The sequence below is a fragment of the Cornus florida genome, unplaced genomic scaffold (genome assembly GCF_030987335.1).
Source record: "Cornus florida cultivar Cherokee Brave unplaced genomic scaffold, ASM3098733v1 CherokeeBrave_3.0.0_Hap2_Chr09, whole genome shotgun sequence".
Taxonomy (NCBI): Eukaryota; Viridiplantae; Streptophyta; class Magnoliopsida; order Cornales; family Cornaceae; genus Cornus; species Cornus florida.
This window is the reverse complement of record NW_026775579.1, coordinates 2855285-2877235: the sequence shown is the minus strand read 5'-3', so window position 1 is coordinate 2877235 and position 21951 is coordinate 2855285. Positions and strand designations below refer to the sequence as shown.

Genomic DNA, 21951 nt, shown 5'->3' with positions numbered 1-21951 from the left:
GTACATAGTTAAACTGTGCAAACTGCATCAATTTTAAATGTTCTATCAGAGAAGACCTGCAGTAATGATCTTGTTGTTCTGTGTAATTTATTAGTCAGTTTAATCGAAATGAAAATTTACATTATTTTGTGTCCCACATTAAAGCATTCATTTTCTTTTTGACATTTTTTTCTAGGGTCAAGTGCAGAAAATACCCCTAATGTATACTCTGCATAGCACTTTCACCCCCTATTTGGAAAAATGTTCTAATAATACTCTTATTCTTTTAACATTGTGCAGAAATACCCCTTGAACAGAAATCTGACATAAAGTAATGTTGTAATACCCATTTTGCCCTTTCACTCTTCCGAAAATGTCCAAGGGGGTGTGTATGCTAATAATATTGTAGTATAGGGGTGTTAGTTGCACATCAATTATATTTTTTTAATTTTGAAGATTTTTTTCTATAAATTCTATTTGTAGGTAGTGTTGCCTAATGTCACACTGGTTTTTGAATTTTTGCTTATGATGATCTTTCTCCGTGGTGGTTGTCATATAGATTTTTGCATTGTTACTGAGACCAAAAAGGATCACAAGCTCTGATTCTACTGGAATATATACCACCATGGCATCCGATACGCCATACTAATACTTGGCATCCTCAATGTGTTCAAAGGGCTAGAGATGTTGCATCCTGCACAGAATGGAACTCTGGTTACATTATTGTGATATCTATATTGGGTGGGATTGCTCTGTTACTCTGTTGTTGGAAGCAATTTCTTGGATTGTAATAATTGCTTACCAGTAAGTCTACTAGGCCCTATGATTTGTTCAACAATAGGCAAGGCAGGCAACACCCCCTTGCCCCGTGATCAACTGACATTTTTTTTCCAAGTAAAAATGTCAGAAATTTTTTTGGTGATCTTGAGTTCAGTTCCAGTGAAAGCTGCAAAAACCCAAAATCAAGTGTTGTTCATGGAAGAACAGAGACAGAGCAAGCTTCAGAGACGAAGATAGAAAATAGAGTGAAAGCTTAAAATGATTGAACTCATCTCTGTTTCATGAAGATACAACTGAAGGGTTCAACTCTTCTCTCTTCATCAAGTTCAGTTCGGGCAAGTTTTGGAGATGAGCAGTTTCGACAAGTTTCAGAGATCAAACTATTCCGGTGAGGTTTCAGCATCCCAACACATGTTTGTGTAACAACCTCACCTTTCGCACACCACTTCTGCTCGGTCAACTCCGCTTGCAAACCCTCCTTCTCAGCCCAAATACCTATGGCATCATTCCATACAACGCGACGGCTAAGCCCACCAGTCCACTGCGAAATCGCGAATTGCGACTGTTCCCTAATATGATCTCAGGTGCGATGTACTCCTCCTTCCCGACGAACGAGTTAGACTTAGGCACAGAGTTCGACTCGGAACTCACCACGTATGTAATGATTTTTGGTGAGAGTTTTGTTGAGAGATCAAAATCGACGAGCATTAGATGTTCGCTTTCTTGAATCATTGCGTTTTCTGGCTTCAAATCTCTATAAACTATCCCTAACCTGTGCAAATACTCCAATGCTAGTACCAATTTTGCAGCATAAAACCTAAAATTAAAGAAAAGAAATGCAGTTGGGAATCCAGCGTCGTTTTGCTTTAACGTGTCCAAATCGCAGACGTAATTGTTCCTGGTAGAAGGGGTCTATGGCGTACCTGTATTTGTGAAACTGTTCCGGTGATAATTGGTGTAGTCTTGGATCAGTAGCGTTGTGTATTTGTATAATCTGACTATTTACGGTTTTTTTTTTTTCCGGGTATATCTTCGTCACATGCTCGGGGGAGGAAAAGGAAAACTGGAAGGAAAAGTGTCAGCATTTGTAGGTTTTGTGTCCTTTTCTTTCATTTCACAAAAGATATATTTTTGAATAATTTATAAAATGTCTCAATAAGGGCAATTTGGACAAACTATAACTTAAATGTGTCAGGAGGACCTATTTGCATAAAATTGAAACTTTAGGGGTGTTTTCTGCACGTGAGGGGTGTAATATGCACGGTAAGGATAATATAGGGGTGTTTTTTGCACTTTACCCTTTTTTTCTATTTATCATAAAACACTGTACTACACACACAAATATGATTATGTATTGATAACTACAAATGTGGGCTATATATGTAAATATCATCCAGCATTAGGTGACATTACTGTGTGCTTGTTCTTATCATAGAATACAAACTGTCTGCGCACACAAATATGATTATGTATTGATAACTACACATGTGGGCTATATATGTAAATATCATCCTGCATTTGGCGACATTATTGTGTTCTTATTCTTTTCAGTTTTGGGGATGACTTTCTGGTTAGTTGTAAAACTCTAATCTGAATTTAATAATCTGCAAAATTGAAACTTTAGGGGTGTTTTCCGTACGTGAGGGGTGTGATATGCACTGTAAGGGTAATATAAGGGTATTTTTTGTACTTTATCCTTTTTTCTGTTATCATAAAACACAGTGTATTGCGCGCGCACAAATATGGAACTACACGTGGGCTATATATGTAAATATCATCCTGGCGACATGATTGTGTGCTTGTTCTTTTCAGTTTTGGGGATGACTTTCTGGTTTGTTGTAAAACTCTAATCTGAATTTAATAATGTGCAAAATTGAAACTTTAGGGGTGTTTTCCGCACGTGAGGAGTGTGATATGCACTGTAAGGATAATATAGGGGTGTTTTCTGCACTTCACCCTTTTTCTATTTGTCATAAACAAAAAGTGTACTGCGCACACAAATATGGTTATGTATTGATAACTACACATGTGGGCTATATATGTAAATATCATCCTGCATTCAGCGACATTATTGTGTGCTTGTTCTCTTCAGTTTTGGGGATGACTTTCTGATTATTTGTAAAACTCTAATTTGAATTTAATAATTTTGACTTGTAGTTATAGCGACCATGCCTGGGTACAAATCAAAGAGAACATCTATTTTGTTGGGAGAAGAAGCCATGACAGTAGATTTTGTTCTGGATCCAGAAATCACTCCCAAAGGGAATATATTGCGAAGTGGCTATGACTGCAGCTGCGATCATAAGAGCAGGTTCAAATTGGTAGAGTTTTCGCCATGGCCTTACTGGGAATTTTCTGTTATTTTAGTGTTAAGTTTAGCATTCCTTTGCTTTTTATTGAAGAGAAGGGTGATATTCAACCATATAAAGTATAGACAATCTGTAGGGCCAAAACGGTCTGGTGTGGTCTAAGGGCTTTTCTGTATGTACGATTTGTAAAACATAACTGTACATTTCTATAGAGAGACGATGATTGATCTTAAGGAAAAATGTAAAGGGTGTTGAATCATATCAATGGGAATCCAGAATGTGAAGTACTAAAAAGTGGTGGACCAGTGAGTTTATATTTTGTAAGTGTTCCTCCCACAGGGAGCAAACATCTATATGTCCTATTTATTTATAGAAAAGTGTTAAGTTGCTTCTTGTTGCGCAAGTGTATTCATTGGATGAGATCCAGTGGTTTCAATCTGGAACAGTTAATCTACATGTTTTTCTATAGCTGAAAAGGCGTAAACCACTTCTCATTTAGTAGGAATGTTTAGATTTGTAATAAAATGTTTCTTTAGGAATTAAACTGAGTGTGGAAATCTCGCAAATTGAGTTGGTCGCCCATAGGTGCCCCAGTTTGGGTCCTAATCCATGGTCTAATATCTCTCCGTGGCGTATGGTCAGGGACGGATCTGTGAAGGGCATAGTGGGGGCATTTGCCCCTAATGAAATTTTTTATTATTACATTTTATATTCCTAAATTTATGCTTTTTTGCATTTGCATTTATAAAATTTTAAAATTGCCCCCACTAAAATTTTAAAAAACCACTCTATAAAAATTTACCCCCTCCCCCCATATGAATTCTTAGATCCGTCCCTACGTATGGTGTGCATGGCACTACCCTATCTTTTTTCCAAATGTCCAATTGTTGAGAAATTTCATGCAATGTATTTGGCCATGTTATTGTTGTGAACACCCGTGGGAGTTCTAAACTGGGAACTCATACGGGGTTAGTATAGAGACATTAACCCTCAAAGATAATAAAGTGTCTTGTTATACTTCAAATCCATATAGCCACATCAGTTTAAAAAAAAGTTTGTGGTCTAGAAGATTTTTCCTTCGCGCTCTTGCTACTTGGCTTAGAACTAACAATTTTACCAGTGATGTCTTGATTGGACTATAGGTCTACTTAGTGGAAGCAAAAAATTAATCCCTATTAGTTCTTGTGAATCAATACTAGAGAGACTGAAATTTATTACCTTTGGGAAACTTTTAGATTTGCCTATTATAAGAATTCTTTAAAAATCTATTAGTTTGCGACTGCTCGAATTTGGACTTGAGATGGGACGGTATTTGCTTACATGAGGTGACATTTATCCTTCTAATATAATAAATACTTAAAAAATATAAGACTTAGATTCTTATATTCAGAATTAATTATTGAATATATATATATATATATATAAGATTTGAAAAGATATCTAGGTTAAACCAGTTAAGAAATTGTATTCAAATTAAATCTCTAATTTTATTTTCTCCATGCCTCTTGTGCTACTCTAGCCGAGTACAAGGAACAACCTACAATCAAGGGGTGTTTTGTTCTTGTCTTATGTGTATGCTGCTATCTGCTAAATCCTTTTATGCCCCCTGCCATGGATGTTTAAAGTTTGCAAGCTTTGATGCCGAATGGGATGGAGAATCTGAGACAAAGTTACTGCACTAATGGATGTGTAAACTGTTCCGGCGATAATGGCTGGTCTTGGATTAGTAGCGTTGTGTATTTGTATGATTTGACTGGTTACGGTTTTTTTTTTTTTTTGGGTATTTCGTTGTCACATGGTCGGGGGAGGAAAAGGAAAACTGAAAGGGAAAGTGTGAGCAGTTGTACATTTTATGTCATTTTCTATCATTTCATAAAAGATATATTTTTGAATTGTTGACTTTAAGGACTCCATTGAAGGACAATTTAGAGGTTTTGATAATAACAAACCATTAATGGTGTTTAAAGACTAATGTTTACATTGAGTGTTATATATATTATTCACATTTAAAGAATGACCTCAATGAAGTTATAAAGATCATTCCAAGTATTCCATTACTCAAGATCACATCTATGGAAAGCAAAGGAGACAAAAGAACATGAAGTTATAAGGAACCAAATGCAAAGTCCATCGAAAGATATTTTGGACTACAACAAGCAAGAAAACAACTCAAAGAAAGGAAGAAAGCAAGTCAAAGTATTTATGAATCCATTTGAAGCTCATCTTTATAGGACTATGTATATCATATCATCATTCATATGTTCCTATATATATATATTAGCAATAGATTATGTACTTCATTCATATATAATTGCACATGAAGTCGTTGCTAAAGAGTGAGTTAGTTCAAGTTTGCATAAACTTTGAAAGAACTCATCACTTGTGTTAGAAATGCTAAGACCATGCACATCAATTATATAATTGATATTTGTCAACAATTAAGGTATGAGAAACCTTTATTACCATGAGTTGGTAACGGACATTAGGACCCCAGAATGCGCGTCATGAAAAACTGTGTTTTTGACTAAGTATGAAAAATGGATTTTTGAAATAATGATTATTTCAAAATAATTTTTCTCGGTAATAACTCTTTATACTTCAAATAGCCTAAACTGATTTTATCAGAATTTTTGACCAAGTCTACATACGGATTCATTTTTACCAAAACTGTTAGAAATCCAAATATGTAATAAAACTGAATTTCTACATTTTGATTTAGTTGGATTTCAATTTTCTTATATTTTTTATTGAATCCAAATGGGGGGTACTTCCTTATTTATATTGTAAACTTAAAGTAAATGGACATATAAATACTGTAAAGACATTTACTTAAATGTTTTCAATGGAAATAAGGTTTGTGCAGTTCGGTCGACTGATGTAAGTTCAGATCTAATTCAAACGGTTATTTTTCCTTGAAACCCTTGCACAACAAGTATATTTTTGAATTAGCTACATCAGATCTCTATAAATAGAGTTGGGGACTTCGGGATTAAGAGTTGCTACCATAGAAAAACATCATATAGCATCCAAAGAGTTTTTGTTCTTGTATTCATACATCCCATATCATTCATAAAGTATTGAGCTTCAATATATTCATATATACTCTAGTTGTGAGTTGAAAGTTATACTTTAAATCTGTGAGAGATTATTATGTACTGAAATTTTAATCTTCAAACATTTGTAAGGGCTGATGTGGCCCAAGGAAGAAGAAGCAATGTAGCTTCAATTTGTAAGGGTTTGTGTGACCCAAAGGAAGACTAAGAGAGATTGTCTCTTAGCAAGGTGAAACAAGGTGTTACTTCATGTAAATGTTTGCTCTCCACTCGTAAGAAGGTGCACTAGTGGATTTGGAAGTCTCAAGAGGGGTCTTAAGCCGAGGAGTAGGAGTTTCCAAACCTCGCTAAAATTGTCGTGTGAATGTTTACAATCTCTCTTCCCTTATCTCCTTTATATTTATTCTATTAATTTTTTATGTTTATATCTTGATTATTGCATAATTGTTAGAAGGGTTTAGTAGAATTTGTAAAACTAAAAATTGGCCATTGTTTGCCAAAGACTCTATTCACCCTCCCTTTAGAGTCTCTACTTGGGCAACAATTGGTATTTGATCCTAATTCTAATTAAAAAGACTTAACCGTCTTAGAGTACGATCATGGCCAACAATGGCATATTCACACACTTAGAAGGACAATGTATTGATAGACCTCCAATTTTTTATGGAACGAACTATAACTATTGGAAAAGTATAATGATAGACTTTCTCTAATCCATAAACTATCGAATTTGGCTTATCATAGTTAATGGACCATTTATTCCCATGAAAGAAGTAGAAAAGATAATGGGTCCTAAAGAAGAGAAAGAATGGAATGAAAATGACCATAGATTAATTCAATGCAATGCTAAAGTCATAAATAATCTTTATTGTGCATTGAACAAAAATGAGTTCAATAGAATTACAATTTGTAAAACGGCAAAAAAAATTTGGGACTCACTTGAGATATTCCATGGTAGTACTTGTAATGTTGAAGAATCAAATTTATGCATGCTTATCAATAAAAATGAATATTGTAGCATGAATGATAATTGTTCAAATAATGAGATGAATTTTAATTCTACTAATATTGCTAATCATGTGAATGATCTTGTTAGAACTTACTCATCTTCTTATAGTGAAGAAAAAAGAAATAATTCAAAGGAAGAGTGAAACTTTCCAAGCTTCTAGCAAAGAAGCAAATGACATCAAAGATATGGTTGATCATCATGAAGATATTGCTCTTTGTCTCATGGCCGACAAAGATGAGGTAAACTCCAGCCATGATTCTTTTGATTTAAATGCTTCCTATAATGAGTTAGTTGATAAGCATAATGAGTTGTATGATGCGTTTAAAGAGTTGCATGGTGTACTAGAAAAAATGCTTATGAAATGTGATTCTCTTAAAAAGGAAAACCATGATCTCTCTCAAAGACATGAAAAGTTCAAATGGAAAACGATTCTTTAAAAATGAAAAATCATTATCTTGAGCAAGAATTAAAAAAGATTCAAATTGAAAATGAGTCTTTGAAAAAGGAAAATGATAATGTACTATCTAAAGAGTCACCATCAATTGATTGTGCTTTCAAATATAATTCTTCAAAGGAAATCATTGATGATCAAAATGACATCTTAGCAAAGTTAACTAACGGGAAAGAGAACTTGAATACTATGCTTAGAAATCAAATAAAGGTCTGTTTCAAAAATGGGATAAGATATGATCCTTACAATAAAGATTCATGCTTATTGAAAAAGAGCAAGCTCTTAAATGATTCATTTGACGCAAGTTCTTTTCAATATCCTAAATGCAATTATTGTAAAAGGTTAGGACACAAAATTTACAATTGTCCATTTAGAAAGAAGAAAAGGATCAAGAAGATTTGGATTCCAAAAGGAACTATTGTGCCATTGCCTAACACTCATGGACCCAAGAAAATTTGGGTACCAAATGTAGATTTCCTAAGTTTATCTTGTAGGGTTGCTTGAATGAATCTTCATTATCCAAGGAGAAATGACTTCTTGATAATGATTGTTCTACGTGTGATGTAAGAAATGTTCCAAATTCTTCACTCTCAAAGCAAAGGAGCACTACAATTGGGAACAACTACAAAAGCATGGTAATTGTTATGTTTCATATAAACTTTTCATTGCTTGACTCTTTTGGCATGTTAGAATCATGTATGATCAATAAATTGTTGCTAAACGAAAGTAAATCCTCAAGCGTTTGATCATCACATATGAGGAGTCCTTAAATGTATTACACTAGAGAAATGAAGACTATGATAATATGCTATTGATTATGGAATTCTTATCTTCATTCTACAAGTACTCATTGTTTATACAAACTATTATTAATGCATACTTTATTGATTTAAAATAATTTTATCCATGCATTACAATCTTGGAATTGCATTTGGCATACTACACTTAGAATTAGACAAAATTGATTTGAAAAGTGTAGTTCTCAAGGGAAACACAACTTTCCAACAAGCTAACACTCTTCAAAAATGAAAATTTAATTTTGGAAAGAAAAGTTCTTCAAATTGTTAAATTCTTAAAGATCTCTAAAAAGGGCACTTTATTCATTTTTGCCCACCTAGAAAAAAGCTCACTGTTATCTCTTGAATTTGATCATATAATGCACATGGAATTACATTGTGATTCATATATGAAATTATGCCTTCCACTCAATTATTACACATTTCATATTGGTTCATTGGGTTGTATGTAGCCATAAACATATATATTTATTGAAATGACAAATGCACTAGTATGCTAGACACATTTAAAATTCTAATCTTGTTTGAAGTATATTAATTAAATAGAGTACCACATTCGTGCCTTGTATTGAATTATGCTCCAAAAAGAACATTCATAATATGTGCTAATTTATAAGGGCCCTAAAAGTATTGGGTACCAAAGAATTCCACTTGAGCATATTTTGTAGGTTAAAGACCTCTTCTTTCAAGAACAAGTGAATTCACAAATATGGATGGCTAAAGCACATGAAGAGAAATTAAGTCTTGATTTCCCATTGCTAACAAAAGGATGAAGGACGCACTACATTAAGAAATAACTCCTAAGATAATGGAGTTAGTATCATGGGTAAATAATCATTTCCTTCATCAATGATATGCTTTTAGTTAATAAGCTTAAATGTGACTTAATTGTGCTATGTGATAAGGACAATAATATCATTTCTACATCTAGTAATGGCATAATTAAAGTGGTTAGTGATTTTGACATGAATGCTACTTGTTACAAAAATGCCTATATTAAAGTATCTTATTTTGGATTATGTGACTTGAACATGCTAGCATGCATTTATTGTTAATGAAGACTATATTTGTGAAAGATATTTGGAAATTGCATGCCATTAAGGAAAATCCAAAAGTTACTAAATTTGAATTTATTCAAAAGTAACTATATGTAAAAAGTCATTCATGTGCCTTTGTGTCTTTAAATGTTTCACTTACATTCTTTTGGCATCACTAGCACATAATTTGAAATTATTTGAACTTGAAAATAATTGGATCAAATCTGGATAGTCAAGTTCTATTTTAATGAGGATATTTATTGGTTTTGCATTCCTGCACAAATCGGTCGACCGAAGCTAAAACCGGACGACCGAAATGGCCATTTCGACAATCATAAAAGGTATATCGGCCGACCGAAATAAGCAAATCAAAATTGCTTTAGGGATGTAAACCGGCCGACTGATAGAGTTATTCCGGTCGACCGATGTGTGTGCAGCACCAGTACTTATAGGGTTTTCAAATCTACATCATGATATGCATTGTGGGTCACTATTGATAATTAAGCTTGAATATGTTCTTAAGAGTTCAATGATGAGCGCTGAAAAGTGCGTATTTAAACCCCTTAAGCTTAGGCATTCGAGTACCTTTATCTATCTTACTTTACCGTTTTAGATTGATTTTGTATTATTTCCATTTTCAGGCACTTATCCCAAAAATAAGCTAACTCAGCCAAATAAGAGCTTAATTGAAGCAATTCTGGGATCAAACAAAGAAATGAGCAAAGTGGAGAAAGAAGAAAGCAAATAAAGCTAAAGGTGCGAAGCAGCAAAGTTCAATCGATCCAAGTTCAAGGTTCGATCGATCGAACAATGATCGATCTCAGCACTTCAAGATAGATCCAAGCCTTGGCCCGAAAGCATAAAGTCCAAAAAGTTCAATCGATCCAACATCACCCTTCAATTGATCGAACACTTTTGTCCTTATTCAAATGATTGATCCTATCCACAACTGTACCACCCACTAACCACTTTTGTCCTTTTCCCATAAATATCTCCCAAAATATCTCGGATTTGTCTTTTCCCAAAAAGCTCAACCAGTTGGATTGATCCAGCCTAAGTTCGATGGATCTCAGCCAGTTCGATCGATCCAAGTCCAAGGTTCGATCGATCGAACTTCCTTCACTGCGAAAAAGTTAAATTTCCATTTCATTGAAAGTTGTCTTTTATCCAATCATTAGGGAATATTGTGTGCACGACCCCAACTCATTTTGGGTGTCATTTTGACCTACCTATATAAGGATAAGGATTGCCTTTTACAAAAAATGAAAAAAGAGCCAATATCATTTTCATTTTTACTCTCTTGGAGAGGAAGCTTAGAGGAGGAGTAGGCTAGAGACACCGTTGGAGACTCATCATCAACCAAGGAGCAAATCTCTTCCATGGAGTTAGCCCTTGAGGGTTGGAGCAACAACACCATGAGTGGCTAGACATCCTATTGGGGCTAGAGTTAGCTCCAAGCATGCTTTCTATATCTTAATCTTGTGCATTATTGAGGGATTAGTGTTGTAATTAATGTTTTGACACTTTGATATATATAGATCTTGTTTATTCAATGATTTATGTGGTTTAATGTTTCCAATTGATCATTTCATTCTATCCATATGTCTATGTATGCTAGAATAGATGTTCATGTGCTTGTCTCTAGATTTTGTATTATTGATGCATGTCTATGTGTATTGATGCTATAGATTTGGAGATTGTCAAAATATAGTGCTTAAAGGAATGCTCTTGTGATTCTCTTGATGGTTCATACTTATTCCTTGATGGATTGTGCGTCTCCCCTAGTTTATTTTCATGCTAGTAGTGTAGATGTAGTGTAGTTGTAGTGTAGTGTTAAATGGGAGGACAATCTATGCTTGTTGTTTGATGATCCAAGCTTTTGAATACAAGTAACATATATCTCTATCCTTGTATTGTATTTGGATTGTGAGCTTAATGAAAGGATTAATGACTTGTTTTGATCTATTGTGCCTTTCACATGCTGTTTAGAAAATATATGCTTCATTGCTTAGATATATTGTGCCTTTCACATGATGTTTATGTTGGGAAACGTGCAAGTTTTAAAAACTTTTCGAGGGATTTTGATTCATAGATCTTGATTCATCACATAGAGACAAGTTTTACGCAAAAATAAAAATATGATGTATCATTCAATTAACAGATTGAATACTTACATCAAAGGTCTGAGTAAACCTTTAAAACTTTCCTCTAAAGTGAATATTCTCACTTATTGTAGATCCCTTGGCAAGATGTCTTCTTCTTGGTAATTGTTTTGCCTTTAGGAATCACTCATAAGCCTCCATGAATGACCTTGGAAAACTAGGCTTGTTGGAGCCTCCATTAGATGAGAACATAAACCCTAATTTTCTAGAGAGAGAAAATAAATTCCTTTTTCCTTCTCATTAAAAATCACACCCCAAAAATATACATAGACCATGTATATTTATAGGTAACATAAAAATAAAGAAAAGGAAACAACAAATCTTTCTCCATCTCTAATTCATATGTTTCAAATCTAATATGATTCCAATATCAAGTTGGGTTATGAGTGAGAATCCATTGGGCCTATTATTTTATTGGCTACAATGAATTAATAATTGGCCCGGTCCATGGACCCAATTCAATTAATTCATAAATTAATTTCTACTCCACTAAAAGAAATTAATTGAACTCCAATTAAATAATAAATAACCTCTAAGTCAATATTGCACTTTGACCCCTCTATGCATAATTAGTTATCGGATAAATAAAACCATCAATCCGACTACTTAATTAATATATCTATATTGGTACCTTTGATTATTTCTGGCTCGATCACAATAAAACATTTGTTTGACAAAAATAATAATTTAAATAAATAAATATATAATAAATCATTTTGTCTAAAAATACACGAAGGCCTTCGAATTTACTTTGTGATCAACCATAATCAATACAAAATAAATACAAGTAGCAATGATGCAAATATTGAAAATATAACCCTCTAACTATTAATTACATAACTACCCAAAGTGTCGGTCTAAGGATCCCGAAGAATCCGCCGAACAAATCAAAGTAATTATTAATTAATAAAAGAGTTTATAATTTTCTCATACTTAAGAGTCAAATGCCATGACGGTGATAGGGAGCAATTGCATACGACGGCTCTCGCAATATATCTCAACCTAACGCGGATCCAGTTCAAATCTTAATTAATTATGAGTTCATCCATAATTACCGACTATGAACCATTTATGATTACTATTTATATATCATGCATTGATTGTCATCACAAACATATATATAAATATCTCTTGTAATTAAATGGACACTATCAATTCTATAATGAATCGAAATATAATATATTGAATTCACCAATTGTATAAAACATAAATATTTCATAAACGTCAGGAACATATGTCACTTTAATCCAAACAGGAATTTGCTATGCCAGGGCATATAAATCCCAACAGCTCCCACTTGCCCTCATAGCCAATTCAAATTGCACCTAACTCCAATGTTATCCAGATGATGATCAAAATTATTGATCAATAACACCTTTGATAATGGATCAACAAAGTTGTATTCCAATACAATGTTCTAGCCACAAGTACATTTTCCTCATAGCCAATTCAAATTGCATCTAACTCCAATGTTATCCAGGTGTTGATCAAAACTATTGATCGACGACACCTTTGTTAATGGATCAACAAAGTTGTGTTCCAATGCAATGTTCTAGCCACAAGTACATTTTCTTGCCGGACAATATCATGTAGAACATGATACTTCGTATCAGTGTATTTTGTTCATCTATGTAACCTTGGGTCATTGGTTTGGACTACTTCTGCACTATTATCGCAATATAGCTCGATAGGTAAGCTAGTATGCTCCACAACCTCTAAATCAGTGAGATCAAACCAATAGGCTTCTTTTGCCGCCTTTAAGGCTACAATATATTCCACCTGCAGGTTTGAGTCAGTAGTTGAAATCTGCTTAACAATCTACCAACTGATTTCCCTTCCATTAAGTGAACATACACTAAGTCATGAACCTCATAGTATCTACTTCTGATTGAAAATCAGAACTAGCATACCTGACTAGGACCATATCATCACATCCATAAATGAGTATGATATCATTGATTCTCTTTAGGTACTTAATGATATTTTTCACAACAGACTAGTTGTCAAGTCCAGTATTGGACTGATCTTTACTGACTATCCCTACTATGTAGCGGATGTCTTGTTTGGTATAGACCATGGCATATATGAGACTCTCATATGCCGAAGCATATTGTTCCAGTCTCATTTGCTCAATCTCCTTTGATAGTCTTGAAAAACTACTTACTAGAGAGAGCAATCCATATCAATAAAGCAAGAACTCATTCTTTGAGTTATGCATACCAAACCTGGTCAAAACTTTATCAATGTAGGATTATTAAGATAAGCCTATTTTCCTTTTAACCTGATCTTGCAAAAGCTTGATCCTAGGAATATAGCTTACATCTTGAAAATCCTTCATTTAAAAGTAATTAAACAACTACCTTTTTATTGATGACAAAACTTCCACGTCATTATAAATGAGTAAGATGTCATCAATATATAGAATTAAGAAAAATAATGACATTCCCTTGTACACTCATGATTTATTTACTAAGAAATCTTCTGGTATCTTTTTGTAGATTAACTTGCCTTCCATAGGTATCACCCTACTAGAAAGTTCTACAAGATCCCAGAATTTATTAGAATACATAGATTCCAACTCTGATTTCATAGTAACTCGCCAAAACGATCTGTATCCATATCGGTTCACGTTTCCGTGTAGCTTACTGGGTCCAACTCATGTTTAACAGGGATGTCCATAATGGTCTCACCTAAAAACATGATTCTGTCGGTTGGATGATAATCCTCCCACTACATTAATGTACCGATGCAGGAATCTGTGTACTAGATGATGCTGACGCATCAATAGAGAATTCATATATTATTCTCAATCTTTATAATAAGTGTGTTCACATGTGGTACATCTGGTACTCATACCATATTCTCTAACATTATGTTACTAGGTGTGTGATTCATAATATGATTCTCCTATAGATAAACAGTGAGTGTAAGCAATCAACTTTTATCTTTGAGATCATAAAATAATCCATCCTAGTGACTAAAGAGTAGCTATCAAATCTAGCATGCCTATGATCTGCTTCCAACTTACTTGTCCATATCAAACGCACATGTGCAAGACTACCCCATACGTGCATGTGATTCAAACTAAGATTTAGTCAAAAACACAGCTCAACGGTATCCTTGAGACAGACTAAGATGGAATGCAGTTCATAATGCGCATCGATGTCATTAACGCTAAACTCTTAAATGAAAGAGATAATGTGGCATAACTGATCATAGATCTAACCATGTTAAGTGGAATTCTGTTATTCCTATTTGACACCTAAATGCATTTAGCGTCAATTGTGGAAAACTGGTACATAATACCCTCATTGACCATATAGTCTTTGCACTATCCCAAGAAATACTCATATCCTCGATTAGATCGAAGTGTCTTGATAAGTTTACCTAATATGTGCTCCACATCAGTCTTAACCTTCTCAGAATATACCAAGAGTTTAAGACTTGTGTTGCATCAGATAAACTTATCCAAAACGTGAGTAATCTTGCTTGGATGTTCATAAGCCCTAAGAGTTATCTATCCTTCAAAACAGGGTTCATAAGTTTGGTTTAGGCTCCCCTGCCTCACTAGGTAATTAACCTTCTTTGACCAATCTTTGAATCTTATTTTGATTGATAACAACCCAAAAATAAACATTAAAAATACAATGAGTCAGGAATAACAATTTTTCTCTTAACATTCAATCTAGAAGATGCAACATTAGTTTTTACATCCTGCAAATCTTAAGAGTTTTAGATTATAGTATATTAACCATCTTTCAATGCACCAGAAGCAATCGCATATCTATTCAATTTTATAAAACTAGTTTTACAAAATTACAACACAGTTTTTTTTATAAACCACAAGTGAAACAAGAATAAGATAGCGTCTAACTTCTGTGCATAAAGATAGTTCTCTAATACTAATATCCTCATACTCTCTAATTTCAGATGTAAAACTCCCACTGACTTAGCTACAACCTTGATATCAGGTCAGGTAGAAATATATTCCATATCATCGAGGCTTCTGGATTCCTGAAATCCTTGCAACGAATTGCAAAAATGTTTAGTGGCTCCAGAATCTATCCATCAGGAATTAATAGATACAACCACATAACATGGCTCAATGATTAAATATATATTTTCCTATGCCACGTCATTGCTTAGACAGTTCGTCCTTTAGTGTCTTCGTTAGCAGCAAAAGAAACAATTTAATTTGCCCTCAACATACACTGCCTTATTCCCTTTAACCTTTTGGATATCCATGTTTTGTGCTAGCCTAGTCCTATTATCATCTTTCTTCTTTACTTTGCCCTTCCACTTGGGCCTAGAAGAAGATGGTATAGACTAGGTTAGATTGATAGGAATACTTATACTATTTGATTATCCTTTCATTTGTTACCAATTCTATAAGAATATCAGCGAGTATGAACTCAAACTGATTCCTTATTTAGTTCACTCTAAAAGAGTCGAACGAGTTTGGTAACAAGGCAATAATCATGTCAACTTGAAACTTACCACCCAAGTCATCTCTATTGATCTCTAGCTAATTTTTAAATAATAAACAATCATTTTCCAAAATTCGATTTCATACTGGAGTTCCTTAGGCTATCTTGATGGTGTTCAAGTCTGACATAGTATGTAGGCATACGCCCTATCTAATCTCACCAAAACATCATATTGACATTTAACATGATGCTTAAAGAAAATAAAATAATGTAAATGTTAGCTTTGGAGCGTATTCGAGATAAACTCTAGAATATTGCACCAAGTCATCTCATTTGCCTTATTTCACTTATTCAAAGCATTAATGTTCTCTTGGGTATCTTAAAGTAAAAGGATTAGGTTTAGGAGTAATAAATACATTTTGTACCACCATGTTGTGAATAAAATATCTAAGTTCATTTTCCAGTCAATATAAATAAGTCCAAATACATTAAATATGTAAGCAAGCAGATAAAATGGACTAGACATAATATCTGAATATAAATGCATTCATACAATATGTAAGGTGAATTATTAATACTATCATGCATATTTAAAATTAAAATGAGTTTGTTAACTATATAATATAATAAATCTCAATAAAATAAGAGATCATTATCATTATTAGTAAACAATCCTTTTTAATTAATGCAAGTCCCTCAACCCTGTAACATAATAAATCAATCAATCAATATGTCAATAACTTATCCTGATGGAGGAGTTCATTATTACTATTGACGGGATTCATTTACTATTTGATGAGCACTTCCATTAAAATAATAATATGTGGGTCCCTTAACCACTGCATGAAAAATCGGATAACCAATACGCCAATAACTTATTCGGTTAGCGAAATTCATTATCGCTATTGGCGGGCAAATCCCATCATTTCCATATCTCTTAAGACAATGTCTTATTTATCATATGAAATGATTCCCGATTTTGTTTAGCCTTTCTAAAATCATCTAGTGTAGACCACTCCGTTGGGGAGCTAACACTATTGATTTTAGATTGAGTGTATAACGTTATTAAAGCTCTAATGAAAAAAATAAAATATTAAATATCTTGTCATTATAATCTAGACTCTTTAAATCATGCGTAGGGCCCTATTTTTAAAGATCTAATTACAATGAACATTTAATATTATTATTTTTATGAGATAACCATTCTTGTAATATTAAGACTCTTCAAATCATGTGTGGGGTCTTATTTTTTAAGATCTAATTACAATGGTGTTAATAACGAAGGCCATGGGGCAATGTATAAAAATCCCCGTTCCCACTCAATTTTTAATCATTCATAATTAGGGTTTTCAATTTATTCAATTACATGATATGATGCATGCAAAACGTCTTGATTTTAATCCAATTAAATTTAGAAAATATTTGGACTTTAAACAATTCACTAATATTTAATTTGAGATACACTTTAAAAATAATTTACAAAAATAATTTTTCGTTTCCCAATAAGTGCACTCAAATTAATTAGTAATCAAATCCAATTAATTTTCATAATTTAATTAATATAAATCAAGTCATTTAATTAAATATCATGGATCCAATGCATGAATAATAATAATAAACAATTAATTATTCCATGCATCAGTTAAATAAATAAATAACAGACAGAAGCAATTTAAATGGCCAATGGATTCAGTTTTTAACATTTATATGCTCTAAGTAATGCGCGAGGGTCTATCATTAGACGTGTCACATGGGATTATTTCCCATCAATCCCTCTTGATCTCCGGCCAAAACCTTGCCGCCGACAACTCTCCGGTCGCCGGAAAATCGCCGAAAAATTCCAGAAATTAAATTAGGCCTTAAAAAATTCTAGAAAAATTCCGAAAAATTTCTAAAAAATCCCAGAAAATTCCTGAAGCCTAATTTAACCCTCTTGGACCTTCTTGAAGCTTCATAGCATCCTTTGACGAAGATTACATGGCTTTAAAAATATTTACAATTTGAAATACAATGGAAAAAATTAAATTATATCATTGAACTTTCAAACGGCTAAATCAAAGCCTTAATTACATTCATCCAAAGATAAAATTACATTAATTTAACCTATAAGCTTCATCCATGGCCCAACCATACATCATCATTCATTCACAATTATTTATACATCATCATGTATCAATAAATATCAACATATTAAATCATACATCAACATACATCAATAAAAATATATATGAATATAATTTTGGATCCATGAATGATGATTTTCAAAAAATCATGATCTTTAGTAATGAATCAAACCATACTCTGATACCACTGTTGGGAAACGTGCAAGTTTTAAAAACTTTTCGAGGGATTTTGATTCATAGATCTTGATTCATCACATAGAGACAAGTTTTACGCAAAAATAAAAATATGATGTATCATTCAATTAACAGATTGAATACTTACATCAAAGGTCTGAGTAAACCTTTAAAACTTTCCTCTAAAGTGAATGTTCTCACTTATTGTAGATCCCTTGGCAAGATGTCTTCTTCTTGGATCTCCATCTTCTTGGTAATTGTTTTGCCTTTAGGAATCACTCATAAGCCTCCATGAATGACCTTGGAAAACTAGGCTTGTAGGAGTCTCCATTAGATGAGAACATAAACCCTAATTTTCTAGAGAGAGAAAATAAATTCCTTTTTCCTTCTCATTAAAAATCACACCCCAAAAATATACATAGACCATGTATATTTATAGGTAACATAAAAATAAAGAAAAGGAAACAACAAATCCTTCTCCATCTCTAATTCATATGTTTCAAATCTAATATGATTCCAATATCAAGTTGGGTTATGAGTGAGAATCCATTGGGCCTATTATTTTATTGGCTACAATGAATTAATAATTGGCCCGGTCCATGGACCCAATTCAATTAATTCATAAATTAATTTCTACTCCACTAAAAGAAATTAATTGAACTCCAATTAAATAATAAATAACCTCTAAGTCAATATTGCACTTTGACCCCTCTATGCATAATTAGTTATCGGATAAATAAAACCATCAATCCGACTACTTAATTAATATATCTATATTGGTACCTTTGATTATTTCTGGCTCGATCACAATAAAACATTTGTTTGACAAAAATAATAATTTAAATAAATAAATATATAATAAATCATTTTGTCTAAAAATACACGAAGGCCTTCGAATTTACTGTGTGATCAACCATAATCAATACAAAATAAATACAAGTAGCAATGATGCAAATATTGAAAATATAACCCTCTAACTATTAATTACATAACTACCCAAAGTGTCGGTTTAAGGATCCCAAAGAATCCGCCGAACAAATCAAAGTAATTATTAATTAATAAAAGAGTTTATAATTTTCTCATACTTAAGAGTCAAATGCCATGACGGTGATAGGGAGCAATTGCATACGACGGCTCTCGCAATATATCTCAACCTAACGCGGATCCAGTTCAAATCTTAATTAATTATGAATTCATCCATAATTACTGACTATGAACCATTTATGATTACTATTTATATATTATGCATTGATTGCCATCACAAACATATATATAAATATCTCTTGTAATCAAATGGACACTATCAATTCTATAATGAATCGAAATATAATATATTGAATTCACCAATTGTATAAAACATAAATATTTCATAAACGTCAGGAACATATGTCACTTTAATCCAAACAGGAATTTGCTATGCCAGGGCATATAAATCCCAACAGTTTAGACAATACATGTTTAACTAGTCATCCTTACTTGTTGAATCAACCACACACACACACACCAATATTGTAACACACCATTTGCCCTCATTAGTCACTTGTCAATGGTATAGAAGTGCATTGCTTGTTGGTAATCTCTAAACCCCAAGACCTCTCTCTCTATTACTTACTTTTAATTACATTCTTTTGTTATCACTTAGTTTAATTTAGTTGTTATCTAATCAACCAACCAACCAATTGTTTGATCACTCGACCTACTAGCCCTAATAGCGATTCCATGACATTGCTCGATCCTCATAATCCCTTGGGACAATCCCTACTCGCCCTAGCTATATTTATAGTGAAAGGTAGTAGTGGCTTCTATAAATGTAAAACTCTTGGCCCTCGCCTTAATGCACACTCTCAAGCTCGACAGTGGTGCGACAAACGCACGTCAGTTTTTGGCGCCGTTACCGGGGATTTGATTGATTCGATTTGGCAACGTCGGATTTGTGGAATTGATTAGGATTAGTACTCTTTTGATCGTGTCTTTACTTTACTTTTATTTTTCTTTTTGGTTACTTATTATGTTGTTCTTACTTAACTAGGTGCATTGTTGGAGAGGAAGCAAGCAAAGGAGCATTCAAGCTAAGCAAGTAAGAAAAAAAAAAAAAAAAAAAGAAAAGAAAAAGCTAAAAATTTAAAAATTTTGCTAAGCTAAGCTTTAAATTTGGAGTTAAAGTGCTAAATGACCTTTGTGAGACTTTCTTTACTCAATCCCTTAGTTAAATTGTCGGCCCGCGTGGAGGCTTGCTTTTAATTGTTTTTGCATCATTGTTGTTAAAACATGGGAGTTTGAATTAAGTGTTTGTGGAAGAAGTCTAATTGCATTGTTGTGAAGGTATAGTGTTTGTCATTCTTTGTGTTTGTTGTGTTTTGCATTGTGCATGCATGGACGTTGTTCATTGAGACCAACTCTTGTCCCTTTTGATTTACATCTTGAATCCATCATTAGAAATCGTAGGGGAAGAGGAAGTTCAAATAGAGCCAATCTATCAATGGATGACCATAATGATAATCATGTTGAGGACCTTGGTCACATAGACCAACAAGGTATCCTTCATCCCAATGTGCACAATGAGAACATACAAGTACCATTAGGCATACCTAGGCCATTCATTCACCAACCACCACAATAACAAGGCCAAGTTCCATATGGAATGCCAAGGCCAATGTATGCTCCACAACCTCCCATCATCAATCAAGGAATTCAAAACCAAGGTGTTCATGTTGCACCTCAAGTAGCTAATCTACCTCTTGCTTTAAGAGACCATTATGTGCCTAACGAGTATAATGCACCTACATGCATCCAATTGCCTCCATTAAGAGCACATCATTATGAAATTAAGCCACAAACCATTCAAATGCTTCCTAACTATCATGGACTTCCAAGTGAAGAACCTTACAAGCATTTGGATGAGTTTCTTGAAGTATGTTTCACCGTAAAATATACGGACATGCCGAAAAAGGTTTTAAGACTCAAACTTTTTCTATTCACCTTAAAAGACAAGGCAAAGTATTGGTTTAACAATCTTAGGCCTTTTTCAATCACTTCTTGGGCAGAAATGCAACAAGAGTTCTTGAAGAAGTACTATCCGGTTTCAAAGACCAATGCTATGAGAACCTCAATTCGAGAATTTTCACATGGGGATGGAGAAACGTTTCATGAGGCATGGGAACGCTTTAATGAATTGCTTAGGAAGTGTCCACATCATGACATGCCCAAATGGCAATTAGTTCAATATTTCTTTGAGAGCTTATCGAACAACTATAAGGTTATGGTTAATCCTTCCATGGGTGGCTCATACATTAATAGGCATGGGGATGACGTGTGGCGTCTTTATGAGAGCATGAGTGAAAATTCTTTGCATAGAACACTATCATCCAAGAATGGTAGAAATTCACAAGGTAGGAAAAGTGTTGGCTTACATTAAGTCAACCGTTCAAATGAAATAGCCGCCGAAATGAAGTCTTTATCTCAAAGGTTTGATCAATTTTTGATTAACTAAAACTCGACGAACCAAGTATCTTCCTTCCCTAACCATTCTCATTGTGCATCAAATGAAACATGTATGACTTGTTCTAGTGTTCTTCATTTTACTTCTCATTGTCCTCACGGACAAGTGTAAAATGAACCTAATGAACAAGTCAATGCAGCTTTTGTGAACC

At 33.5% G+C, this 21951-nt stretch overlaps 1 protein-coding gene and 1 pseudogene across 4 annotated transcripts in view; one reads left to right on the top strand and one right to left on the bottom strand.

The window, feature by feature from the left end:
* The window catches only part of LOC132273456 (carboxypeptidase SOL1), a 115004-nt gene extending 111533 nt beyond the window's left edge, over window positions 1-3471 (top strand). For 3 of the 4 annotated variants that reach the window (XM_059774416.1, XM_059774414.1, XM_059774418.1), the window contains one exon: window positions 2917-3471. In XM_059774416.1, the coding sequence (XP_059630399.1) occupies window positions 2917-3230 (314 nt within the window). In that variant the 3' untranslated portion in view covers window positions 3231-3471. The remainder of the gene's footprint in view (window positions 1-2916) is intronic. The other variant, XM_059774417.1, reaches the window with a different exon arrangement.
* A 17932-nt stretch (window positions 3472-21403) lies between these two features.
* Window positions 21404-21502, bottom strand: LOC132275642 (small nucleolar RNA R71; annotated as a pseudogene).
* Between the last annotated feature and the right edge of the window lie 449 nt (window positions 21503-21951).